Source organism: Bos javanicus, chromosome 28 (assembly GCF_032452875.1).
Source record: "Bos javanicus breed banteng chromosome 28, ARS-OSU_banteng_1.0, whole genome shotgun sequence".
Lineage (NCBI taxonomy): Eukaryota > Metazoa > Chordata > Mammalia > Artiodactyla > Bovidae > Bos > Bos javanicus.
The window spans coordinates 10,142,432-10,155,614 of NC_083895.1; the positions used below are offsets into that span (position 1 = coordinate 10,142,432).

At 45.7% G+C, this 13,183-nt stretch overlaps 1 protein-coding gene across 2 annotated transcripts in view; it reads right to left on the reverse strand.

Moving 5' to 3' along the window:
- Positions 1–1,201: 1,201 nt before the first annotated feature.
- NID1 (nidogen 1) overlaps positions 1,202–13,183 on the reverse strand; it is a 96,448-nt gene continuing 84,466 nt past the window's right edge. For both annotated transcript variants that reach the window (XM_061404906.1, XM_061404907.1), the window contains exons 15-20: positions 12,886–13,012; positions 7,759–7,930; positions 6,430–6,587; positions 5,136–5,259; positions 3,807–3,919; positions 1,202–2,834 (exon numbers count right to left, since the gene is read on the reverse strand). In XM_061404906.1, coding sequence (XP_061260890.1) covers positions 2,713–2,834; positions 3,807–3,919; positions 5,136–5,259; positions 6,430–6,587; positions 7,759–7,930; positions 12,886–13,012 — 816 coding nt within the window. In that variant the 3' untranslated portion in view covers positions 1,202–2,712. The remainder of the gene's footprint in view (positions 2,835–3,806; positions 3,920–5,135; positions 5,260–6,429; positions 6,588–7,758; positions 7,931–12,885; positions 13,013–13,183) is intronic.

Below are 13,183 nucleotides of genomic sequence, written 5' to 3' on the forward strand. Positions count from 1 at the left end.
GAACAGTGACAGACTTTATTTTGTGGGGCTCCAAAATCCCTGCAGATGGTGACTGCAGCCATGAAATTAAAAGACGCTTACTCCTTGGAAGGGAAGTTATGACCAACCTAGATAGCATATTCAAAAGCAGAGACATTACTTTGTCAACAAAGGTCCATCTAGTCAAGGCTATGGTTTTTCCAGTGGTCATGTATGGATGTGAGAGTTGGACTATGAAGAGAGCTGAGCGCCAAAGAATTGATGCTTTTGAACTGTGGTGTTGGAAAAGACTCTTGAGAGTCCCTTGGACTGCAAGGAGATCCAACCAGTCCATCCTAAAGGAGACTGGTCCTGGGTGTTCATTGGAAGGACTGATGCTGAGGCTGAAACTCCAATACTTTGGCCATCTCATGCGAAGAACTGACTCATTGGAAAAGACCCTGATGCTGGGATGGATTGGGGGCAGGAGGAGAAGGGGATGACAGAGGATGAGATGGCTGGATGGCATCATCAACTCAATGCACATGAGTTTGGGTGAACTCTGGGAGTTGGTGATGGACAGGGAGGCCTGGTGTGCTGTGGTTCATGGGGTCGCAAAGAGTTGGACACGACTGAGTGACTGAACTGAACTGAAGTTTGTGGACTCACTTGGAGAAAAAAACCATCCCTTATAACACTAGGGGCTAAATAGGTTTTGCAGATTATTAAACGACTGTCTTTCCATTGTGAATCTGCCTCCTGAGATTAAGTATCTTCATTCAAACAAGATAAAAGGAGACTTTTTTAACAAAAAAAGTTTATTTTCTGCACTAAAATTTATACAGCTGTAAACTTAAGGAGTTATCCAATACTTGTACAAATCTGGGGAACAGTTAATAAGCACCTTCAATAGTTTCCACAGTTTAAGAATTTACCGTTTAAAAAATTTTTAGAATGAATCTAGCAAAATGAATAAAATAGCTATAAACATTATACAAAAATCATGACAAAACATTTGATATAGAGGGTTGGATATGGAATGATAAATAGAAAAGGAAAGTTAAACTAATTTATGTGGTTGGGCTATATAAAAGACTCATGTGTTCCCCAAACCTTGTGATTCTTGGGGATATAGTTGCTTCTCAAAACAAACTCCAATTATTCAAGGAAAGGCTCTTTCCATTCAGGCTCCTATGTGCTGTAGAAAAGCAGTGTGTGTACAGGGGAGTTCAGGGTACTGAGGTTTGCAGATTAGAAGAGGGATATCTTCCTTAAGGAGAAAAATAGGGAAATTCTTTCATGTCCATAAGTGTAGAAATGTCCTCTGGCAAAGAACATACCATTTTTTCTTTGGCATTATTTAAGAGCTTTTCTTATTGCTATTGTTAAATCTCCTCCTTTATCCTTCCTCTTGGGTTTTCCATTTCTGCTGTTGATCAATCTCTTCGTGATACTTTTCCCAGAGTCTTCTCACTTTTCATTGAGTCTTCTCACTTCCTTAACCCGATCTTAACTGACTCAAATTCCTTACCCTTAGCTTTCAATTCAAAATTTCCATTTTTTTAGGACTTTGGGAAGCAGTCATCGCACCCCGCCTCCAAATACCACTATCTATATATGGTCAGGAGATGTTTTCTAAACAAGCTCTAGAAACATAAATGTGAAATGTGGTAATGGTCCTTTTAATTACACCAATGAGGAACAAACAGTTTGGCCTTCCTGGATTGTGTCTGTGGATGAGACTACAGTGAGCAAGGGCCATGGATGGAGGATGAACAAAAGAGCACAGAGCTCACGATTGATTGCAGATTGGCTCTCATGGGTGGAGGGCAGAGATGAGGGACTTCAGGGGGTCCCCAGTCCCAGCCTGTATCTCAGATGGGTCTCCACGTGGAGGCTGGACACGGGTGCCAGCAGTGGGGCTGTGCTGCCCAAAGAACCAGATGCTAGGATCCAAGTACTTTGGATAAAGAGGAATACTTTGGTAATCTTTGGTATAATTTAAGGCACATCGATAAAATCCCCATCCTCAAACATCTGACTTTGCACCTTGAATTTCTCTGGACACACTTGATTTAAGCCTTTGCCTACCAACAACTACTTCAGAAATGCCAATAACTTATCTGGGAGAGGCTGCTCAGTGTCATCCACCAAATACCCATATATCTTTTGGGCACGGTGAGTTTTGACCAAAAGGCAGGGCTTGCTCGCATCCTGCCTTGGGCAGGATGCAGGATGCAGGTGATATAGAACTCAAGGGTTAAATGCTATGAGTATAAAGAGGGAAATCAGAGCACCAAGAAAAACTGTGGGAAAGCAAGCTCCCTCCTTCGCTCACAGCCTTGATGTGTCCAGCAGCTGATGGAACAATGGGTGTCTCAAAGTGAGGCTGAGCTCGTGAGGCCACAAGGAAGGGGGGCAGCTCAGGCCATGAGAAGCTCTGCTCACCATGGGGGTATGAAGGTTGGGGCCAGTTTCCAGCACAAGGATGGGGCATATAATCCTCACTCAGGGCTGTATAAGCTAGTCTGAGGGTTAGGGTCAGGGAGACTTTGTGTAGGAGTACAGGCTTTCCCATTCCAGAAGCTGAGGGCATGTGTTTTGGGGAACAAAGAAGGCAATGCTGTTGGGGCTCAGGCTGGGTTGGACCTGGGCCTGGTGGCCATTCAGCCACCAGGTCAGACAGTTTTCAGTCTGGACCCTTTCAAGAAGGGCGCTGCTGTGAAATACTTTGGAGAGCACACAAGGAACTCTTCATTTCCGCTCGATACAGTCAACTCCCAGGGTGTTGTCAGGGCAACGGCAGGTCCTGCTTCCTGGGGTGGCCAAGCAGAGGTGGGTGCAGCCACCGTTGTTCACTGAGCAGTAGTTGTGACCTGGAAAAGGCAGAAGTAAGCTCAGTGGTTCGATCAGTTGAGAGAGTGACCTCCATACTAGCCCCCTGTTTGGTCTCTGGGAGGCCAAGCTTAGGGGGGGTCCTGGAGAACAAGGAAGCTGTATAGAAAATTTAACTCAGCTTATCTCCTAGCTGTTTCCTCATCATTAAGGATTTGCCAAATGTGCAAAAACCTTGATTCCTGATCTGGGGGATATGCAGATTTACCATCGAAGCTATTAGCAGAGCTCAGGGGGGTTTTTTGGGTCTGGTCATAACATGGAGCTGGAATTTTAAAGCAGAATATGCTTTCTATGCAGTTTGGCTGCTTCGCTAGGGGGCAAGAGGGAAGCCAGGAAGGAGGGAGCCATAGCATAGACTCTGCAGCCAGGCTGCCTAACTTACCCCCATGTCTGCTGCCACGAGCACTGGAAGTGACCGTGTGACTCTGGGCAAGTGGTTTCAGTATCCTCATTTATAAAGTGGGCAAAATAATAACACCTACCTCATAGGGCTGCTATGAGGATTAAGTGAACCAGTGGATACAAAGCACGTAGTGACTTTTAATACACGGGATGTACCCAGCTCACAGGAAGTATCACATCCATGTTTGCAGTTATTATTGCTATCAATTATTGTTGTTGCTGTCTGGCCAAATGGATGAACTTTTAAAGCAGGAGAGACCCTAACACTGCTTTTCCTCCTTGGAGCCTGAAGACAGCATACTTTTAGACCCACTCGAAGAGTCAATACTTCTCCTCACCCTTATCCACTATCCACTTCATTCCCTAACATTTTCTGTTGATTCATCTGGTTTACCCACTAATTAATGAAGACCCTTGATGGAATGGACTAGGTCTCACCTGCCCTGTGATCCGGGCTACCACAGGCCACATAGGGGGCAGCCAGAGTGTGGGCTCTGAGCCCCAGGGGCCAACCCAGCCCCTGACTACATAGAGCACAGGTGAGTTACCTTCAGGACACTGAGACAGGGCGGAAGTGATGCCATAGAGCCGGGTCTGCTTGTGGGGGTGGAAGGAATCCGTCTCTTTGGAAACAGCGAGATCTACAGCGACCACAGAATTCCTACAAAGGATGGAAAGTTAAAACGCATCTAACAGCAGGATTTCCCTGATGGTCCAGTGGATAAGACTCTTCACTTTCAATGCAGGGGGCGTGGTTTGATCCCTCCTGCTATGCGGCATAGCCATACAAACAAAACCCAAAAATATACTAACAAAAAACACATATAACGGCTTGAACTTTTCTCTACAGGGCAACCTCTTTTGTCGCTTGGAGGATAAAGTGAACGCGTTAGTCTCTCGGTCCTGTCTGACTCTTTGTGACCCCATGGACTGTAACCTGCCAGGCTCCTCTGTCCATGGGATTCTCCAGGCAAGAACACTGGAGTGGGTATTCTCTTCTCCGGGGGATCTTCCCGACCCTGGGATTGAACCTGGGTCTCCTGCATTGCAGGTGGATTCTTTACCATCTGAGCCACCAGGGAAGCCCTTGGGGGATAAATTGGAGGCCATAAACGGCTTCCCAGGTGGCTCAGACAGCCAAGAATCTGCCTGCCCATGCAGGAGACACAGGAGACGTGGGTTTGATCTCTGGGTTGGGAATATCCCCTGGAGGAGGAAATGGCAACCCACTCAAGTATTCTTGCCAGGGAAATCCCATGGACAGAGAAGCCTGGTGGGCTACAGTCTGTGGGGTGGCAAAGAATCAGACAAGACAGCACAGACAGACACAAAAAAAACCAAACAGATACACTGGCCTTACTTCCTAGCCATCCCTCCCTCTTCCTGAAGCCTGCAATTCTCTGGCTTCTTAAAGAAAGGACGAAGGTCAGCTAGCTCTGCCCTCTGGCTCTAAATCCCAAGCTGGGAAATCCACTTTCTATATTGAAGCTCCTGCCACAGCCGCTTGCTTGGTTTAAGCCTACTTTTCTGCAGGAAAGGTCAAGAAGGAGCTTTGGGAATACTGCAGTTTAAGAATTAGTGGCATGGAGTAGGCATGGTCTCTCCTAGGGAGAGAAGGGACACACGCAGCAAGTCCCCATTTATGGACTTGAAGCTGCCCATCCAAGAGCGTCTAGATGATACATGGCACCCCCTGCTTCCCTAGGGTTACTGCCCTCTCCTTCCTTGCCCTCCTCTCTGACAACCAGAGGGCGAGGCAGAGGGGGCATCTCTGGAGGCGGGAAGGTCAAGCCAAGAAGCTGCTTGGAAAGGGTGTGGCCTCCAGAGAGGGCAGCAGGGCAGGTCCCCCAGCCCCCGCACTGCAGCAGCTGACGTACGTCTTCCAGTCTGTGTAGTACAGATTCTTCCCGAAGCTTGTAACGGCGAAAGGATACTGCAGCCCTTCAAGAACCTTGCGTCTGCTGGACTGACCAGGCTTCAGGCACTCGGCCCGGTGGGCGCCTGTGTGGGGTGAGAACAAGTCGCCCATTGTTCACACAAGAAATGGCCCCTTTGTGTCCAAAACGAAAAGCAAGGAGGGCAAATGTTACACGCTCAGATCCAAGAGAACACAAGATGTGCTCTTCTAAACTGGGAAGCTGTCTGTTATCCTCCCACGCCCCTCTCACTGCTCAGTCCCACCTCCATCCGGTACCCACACCTGGTTCTGATGGGGAGAAGGGAGCCAGAGCAGAGGAAGAGCACCCCATTTCACCCATTTCTGGAGCAGCCAGGGGCTTAGTAAGAAGGATGCCATCTTCCAGCTTCTGTTCAAATCCCTCCTGCCTGAAGCTCCTCTAGACCTCCCCTCCCTGTTTTCAGAGCCCTTAGAATTGCTAAGCTGCTCCCACTGGGTGAGCAGGTACGCACAGCCGCGCATCAGTGGCTGCATTATGACCAACTTAAGGCTTGGGTTTTCACTTAACTGTGCTGCTTTACTTCCTGCATCTCCCGTGGTACCTCACAGAGTCTAGAACAAAGGAGGAACTCAACAGAGACTTGATGGATGATTGACATTCTTTCCCAACTGAGCATCCTGCCCACATCAGGGGCACCCCAAATCTGCCCAGGCAGGAGCACACATCGGGACTGCCTTACTTTATCTTCCTTGGCTTCAAGTCCTGCCTTAGCCCTCCTTGGGGACAAGCAGGAGCTACAAAAATGTAAGTCATGAATTGCTTAATAGGTACCAGGATGAGGACAGGCTCTTGGGGGTCAGCAAACTTTTTCTTAAAGGGCCAGATAGTAACTATTTTAGGTTGTGTGAGCCAAGAGATGAAATCGAGGACATTATATAAGAATTTGCATAAGCTTTTAAAATGTAACATTTAAAAATGTGAAAACCTTTTAAAGCTCCCAGGTTATACTAAAACAGGTGGCCAAACCATTTGGCCCAAGGCTGTAGTTTGCTGACCCCTGACCTGGAAGATTAAGAATACTCCCTGGGCTACATCAAGCTGAGGGAAACAGTTTTAGAGCAAAGATATGCAGCTGATGTTTGTGCAGAAAAAAAGCAGTTATCTTATGCCTTATTCCCCACAATAGCTACTCTTGATAGTACAGTGGGTAACAATGATTATTTGGTAAAAAACGGTAAAAAACCCAGGAGCCAGGCCTGGGGCTTTCCGTCACCTGCATCCACCCAGCAGAGCTGAGACGAGTAGGCATCGAAGGTCAGCCCGTTGGGCAAGCCCAGGTCGTCCTGCACCAGGATCCTCCGGTTTGTGCCATCCATGTAGGAAGTTTCAATTTTGGGGTTATCTCTGTTCCAATCCGTCCAATAAAGATTCCTGGAGCAAAAGGAAGTGAAAGTGGAAGAGAAACAATGAAGATGTATGAGAAAAAGTTCACTTAAAGACACTTAAAAAGAACCTATGATAGGGAATTCCCTGGCAGTCCAGGGGTTAGAACTTTGCATTTCCACTGCAGGGGGCATGAGTTCAACCTGGCCAGGGAATTAAGATCCTGCAGGTCATACAGTGCAACCAAGAAATTTAAAAATAAAATAAAAATTAATGGCTATAAAGGATCTGGAGGTGCCAAGACACATTGCCTTTGTAAAGATCCTTCTATTTGGTTTTTCACTTGAATTGTTCTGTTAATAACAACTTCACTTCCCTTAAATATAACTGACATATCTCAATGAAACTGTTTTTAAAAAATAGAGCACCATAACTGACATAAACACATGTGGATTCTCATATGCTGTCAGCACTCAGGAAGGCACAGCAGACCCAGAGGATGAAGCCCAGAAGCAATGCTGGCAGGATAAGTGGTCAAGGCACCTGAAATCAGAGAGGCGGCCAAACAGCCACAGAACAAGAGATGTGGTCTCACGTCAAAGCATCAAGGAGACATGGGCCTAGGGTGTAAGACTCAGAGCCTGCAGTGAGGGAAAGAATGTGCTCACAAAACCCCTAGGGAGGGCCTCCAAGGTGTTCATGCTGGGTTGGGCCCCCGGAAGGAGCCCCAGGGGGACATTGATGCTCCCTTGATATTCTTCTGGGGTTGATACAACTCAAATATTTGATTAACATTCAATCCAAGTGGAAATATCCAATTTCTGAGCCGTCAACTTACAAAGCTCTCGGTAGAAGATTTGAAAGTGGAGCATGGTACTGAGTTCATGATTCCGGTGGATTATAATAAATGTTCTGGCTTCACCTCAGATATCTAGAAGCCACCAACTGTGGCCTCATTCATCCTAAACTCATTCATTTCAGGACAGCAATGCTGGAGTTACAGTCGAACTTTGAGAATATGCACAAGGGCAGATGCAAATAGAAGAGACACACACACAGATTTACACAGAGATACCCTTTCACGGGGGCTTCCCTGGTGGCAAGATCCCATCCCAGTGTCCTTGCCTGGAGAATTCCAAGGACAGAGGAGCCTGGCGGGCTATAGTCCACAGGGTCACACAGAGCCGGACACGACTGAAGCGACTTAGCATGCACGCACCCTCTCACGGAATCTGTTACGATGCCTCTGGGATTCACCAAGTCAGTCTCAAACAGCACCCGGCGCTGGGTCCCATCTAGCTTCGCAACTTCGATCCGATCCAGTTGAGAATCCGTCCAGAAGATGTTGCGTCCAAGGTGGTCAAGAGCAATGCCTTCGGGGCTGCCAAGATCTAGAAGTAAACACCAAACATTACTGGTTTGTTTTTTAAACGAGTAAGATGAGGTTTTTCTGATTACTCAGCGCTTTTTCATCTGGCATCCAACCCTTGCACTTTGAGAAAACCAATGGGCGTGTTAAATGCTTGTTAAGATAAACACTTAGTGACAAACGTTACGGTGCTACTCGTTCCCTTGATGGACGTCCATATGGCGAATGGACGGATGTGTACCATACTGGGAACCTGACCCATACGGATGCTGCAGCTGTGGCCCTGCCTTCAAGGAGCCCACGGCCAAGCACAATTCAGACTGAGTTCCAGGCTCTGTGGGAGCATGGAGCAGAAACACTGGACTTAGCCTGGGGAGACCAAGGAACACTTCCTGGGGGAGGCAATGCCTCATAAGGCTGGCTACTGCAGGAACAACAGGACTTTCTCAGGCAAAGACCCTGGTCAAGGTTTTCCGAGTAGTGAGACCAGCACACTGATATAAAGGAAGAATGGATATGGCTTGAAGTATACAATGTCATTCTGTGTGGCTGGAGACCCCGAGGGTGGAGAGTGGCCAGAGATGAAGTTAGGATGCATGTGTTAACAAGCTTAGAGCTTATCTCTTATGTAAAGGGGAGGCACAGGAAGATCTAAAGATGGGGAATGGGACAGACTTATCTTATTCATTAACGAGGGAAAATAGGTCATTGCCGAGAAATAATATATGCAAGAAATGACAGCTGTTATTACTTTCATACAAGTGTTAAGAGTACAAAGAAGGGGTATCAGTGATTGCAAATAACACCCCAGAAGTCTTTACTAGGCTCTAAGTAACTGATTTTCAAGCCAGGGGTTACCACAGTATAAGCTGACTGCAATGGGAGCCTTTAGCACCCACCAAACCTAATCAGGAGTTCAAGATTGCAATGGTTTCCTGACTATAAATACAACCAAAGGGTTTTACTGGGGTCACCTTGGACTCTTCCCCTCTGCTGATTATGGAGGTGAAGGTCATTTAGTATGGCTGGAAGTGGTAACAGGAAGGGGAAGAGCCAAGGATGGAGCTACCCTGCCCCAGGGACTTGGTATGAAACCAGCCCTGCAACACTGTGTTCTTTCATCAATAGCGAAGCAGTCCCAACCCTCAGCCCCCTCCGTATCAGCTTTCACTAAACTCCTACGATGATCATGACTATGAATGATGGAAACATCCAAGCCCCCCTGAAGGACTCCCACCAGAGAAAGCTTATTAAGAGTTAGAAACAATTGTTTCTAATTCTAAACAAGGTCTTTATTATTCCAACCCAAAGCAAAGATTTATAAAGTATAACAAACTGGTTCCAAATGGGGAAAGGACAACATCAAGGATGTATATTGTCACCCTGTTTATTTAAACTTATATATGCAGAGAACATCATGAGAAATGCCGGGCTGGATGAAGCACAAGCTGGAATCAAGATTGCCAGGAGAAATAGCAATAACCTCAGATATGCAGATGACACCACCCTTACGGCAGAAAGCGAAGAAGAACTAAAGAGCCTCTTAATGAAAGAAGAGAGTGAAAATGCTGGTTTAAAACTCAACATTCAGAAAACGAAGATCATGGCATCTGGTCCCATCACTTCATGGCAAGTAGATGGGGAAACAATGGAAACAGTGACAGACTTTATTTTGTGGGGCTCCAAAATCCCTGCAGATGGTGACTGCAGCCATGAAATTAAAAGACACTTGCTCCTTGGAAGAAAAGCTATGACCAACCTAGACAGCATAATAAAAAGCAGAGACATTACTTTGCTAACAAAGCTCCATCTAGTCAAAGCTATGGTTTTTCCAGTAGTCATGTATGGATGAGAGAGTTGGACTATAAAGAAAGCTGAGTGCCAAAGAACTGATGCTTTTGAACTGTGGTGTTGGAGAAGACTCTTGAGAGTTCTTTGGACAGCAAGCAGATCCAACCGGTCCATCCTAAAGGAAATAGGTCCTGAATATTCATTGGAAGGACTGATGCTGAAGATGAAGCTCTAATATTTTGGCCACCTGATGCGAAGAACTGACTCATTTGAAAGACCCTGAAGCTGGGAAAGATTGAAGGTGGGAGGAGAAGGGCATGACAGAGGATGAGATGGTTGGATGGCATCACTGACTCAATGGACATGAGTTTGGGTAAGCTCCGGGAGTTGGTGATGGACAGGGAAGCCTGGTGTGCTGCAGTCCATGGGGTCACAAAGAGTCGGACACAACTGAGCGACTGAACCAACTGAAAATATTTCCCACATCCTTGGAGGCAAAGGGACAATGAGACTGACTTCCAAAGACCCCTTCAGACCTTCAGACAAAATCAGAAGAAATCATTCTAGGGTATATTTGGACCGAGTACATCCTGTCTGAGAGGCACGGGCTATTCAGACATGGTGGGACCAGGGAAGACTGTTTAACAAGAGTATCTTTACAAGTTCCCGGAAGGAACTCCATGCCAATTGTCTTTTTAGAAACAGCCTGGTCTTGACGTCAAACCCAAGAGCAACCAGAACTCCTCCCCCAACCAGAAAAAAACTTCTTTAAAGGCTAAGGAGCCAAAAGGAAAGGCCTGGAAAACCTCATCCTTTACTGTGAGTCAGGACAAGATGGGAAAATTGCAGGGCTATATATTCCACACTGATTATATCAAAAGGAAACAGATGATGATACTTATTAAAGATATCTGGCTAGGACTTTAACTCAAGGAAAAACAGAGAAGCCCGGGATTCAGACATTATGAAATTAGGAAGAAAAAGAAAAGATACCCACTACCATTTTCACTCGCTAGGAAAATACCATGATGAGAATGTAAGTGGAAGCTTCTTTCTCTTTTTTGAAATTAAAAGGACAATGTATTCCTAGTGATCTTTCTTCTACAAAGATCACATTCTGATTTAATTCTGTATTTTCACAGTGGGCTTTTGTCTGGAATGTTTCTTACTGGTCTTAAAGCTTTCTTGGATCATTATCAGTTCCAAAAACAACAGGAAATAGCAAACGATGACCTACTCCCCACTTCCTGTGGGTTTTGAAGTCAAATTACAGATAATAGAAACAACATTTTCAACAGCATTAAGATGCAAAAAGCATTCTATTCATTAAAGCAAGCCATGAAAACTAGCAGACATTATTTAAATAGCACGGTGGCTTCCAGAAAAGTATTTGAGGTCTGTGTCCATAGTTGACCTGTGTAACTCAACCTCAGCTTAATTCCTGCTATATTATCTGTTATGAAGGAGCCAAGGAAGGAAAAATATATCCCAGGGGCTGTTCCACAGGCACAAGGGCCCTTCTGACATTATCAAAAGTTGTTAGAGAGACGTTAAATTAGAAAAGCTACACCTAGCCCTTGGAAGAAAAGCTATGACAAACCTAGACAGAGTATTAAAAAACAGAGACATGACTTTGCTGACAAAGGTTCGTCTAGTCAAGGCTTTGGTTTTTCCAGGAGTCATATTCAGATGTGAGCGTTGGACCATAAAGAGGGCTGAGTGCCAAAGAACTGATACTTTTGAATTGTGGTGCTGGAGAGGACTCTTGAGAGTTCTTTGGACTGCAAGGAGATCAAACCAGCCAATCCTAAAGGACATCAACCTGAATATTCATTGGAAGGACTGATGCTGAAGCTGAAGCTCCAAAACTTAAGCCACTTGATGCTAAAAGCAGACTCATTGGAAAAGACCCTGATGCTGGGAAAGACTGAAGGCAGGAAGAGAAGGGGATGACAGAGAATGAGATGGTTGGATGGCATCACTGACTCAATGGACATGAGTTTGAGCAAACTCCAGGAGATGGTAAGGGACAGGGAGGCCTGGCATGCTGCAGTCCATGGGGTTGCAAAGAGTCAGACACAACTTGGCAACTGAACAATAACACTCAGCCCCAAGCATCAGTAAAAAGAAATACCAAAGAGGCTCAAATATTTTAAAGATGTATCTTTGCTTTTTCCCCCAAGCCAGGAAGTCCTTAAAGATGTACCTTTGAGTGTTTTGCAGAGAAAACAAGATGATTTTACATAGCACATCTCATTGGCAAGGCAATGTTTTTTGACTGAAAATATCTGCAAGGCAGCTGGTTAAGTCACAGACTGAGCAATGTGCATTATTTGACCTTTTCAGTAGAGGAGAATTTTTACAGGTCCTTGGACTTTTTGTCATAATGGACTTGAATTTTGATAAAACATACTCATTTAAAATAGTCTTGACTTGTTGACTGTAGGCATTAAAATAGTAGAGTCCTTGGCTTAAATTGGCACCCGTAAGTTAAGGAATTGAGGTTAAATGTTGAGGGGTAGGCTGTGCCAAAGTGTCATGTGGTTTACCATTAGTGATGCAACAGAAACAGAAGTATCTATAAAAGTTCAGCCTAATTTGCTGTACTCCTCTGGCAATCTGAGCAAGGTCCAGTGAGGGTGAGATGGAATAGAGGAGACCCACCCCACCATGAGGTTACAGGTTGAAGTGATAACCCTTCAAATTGAAAACTGTCTTGGGAATAGACTCACCTCTCAGGGACAGTATTTGCCAATATGCTTGTGACCCTCCCATCTTTATGATTTTTCTGTTTATTGCCTCATGGACCACCCCAAGGGGCACACAGTCTGAGAATCAACTCGAGGCTCAGCAGCCAGAGGGAGATGCATATATCCAAACCGGATGGTTGAGTTTAGCCTTTATTATTCCTTAAAACTGGCTACATACGCTTTCAGAGACAGGCATGGACACTTACCCTGTTTTAATTTTATTTCAGCAACACATCCCAGCTAAGATGTTCATGATTTAGTGATGAGTCCTTGGACTATTCAGAGAAGGCTAGAAAGGGTGATGTTTGGGCCCGAGAACCCAACCCATCTCCAATCACCATATCCTGCAAGCAACCATACACCGCACGACTCTGCTCTCTCCCCCAAGAGCCACGTGGGCTACTAAAAGCAAAACCCAGAATGCTTGCTTGCCCACCTTGTCGAACGATGGTGGCTGGCTCTCCGCCATGCAGACTGGCTCTCCCGATGGAAGGTTGACTGATGTCGGTCCAGTAAACCATCTTGTCCACACAGTCGAAGGCCAGTCCGATGATGACTTTACCCTGGAAGTGTAGACCAGTGGTGAGAGGGTCCCTCTACTCGCGCCTCATGATAGTAGGGATCTTTCATGTGCTTACAGGCATTTGGACACCTTTCAAAATGAAGTGTCTTCGAGTCTTTTGTCCCTTTTTAAAATTAAATTATCGAGTGGCAGGAGTTTTTTTATAAACTTC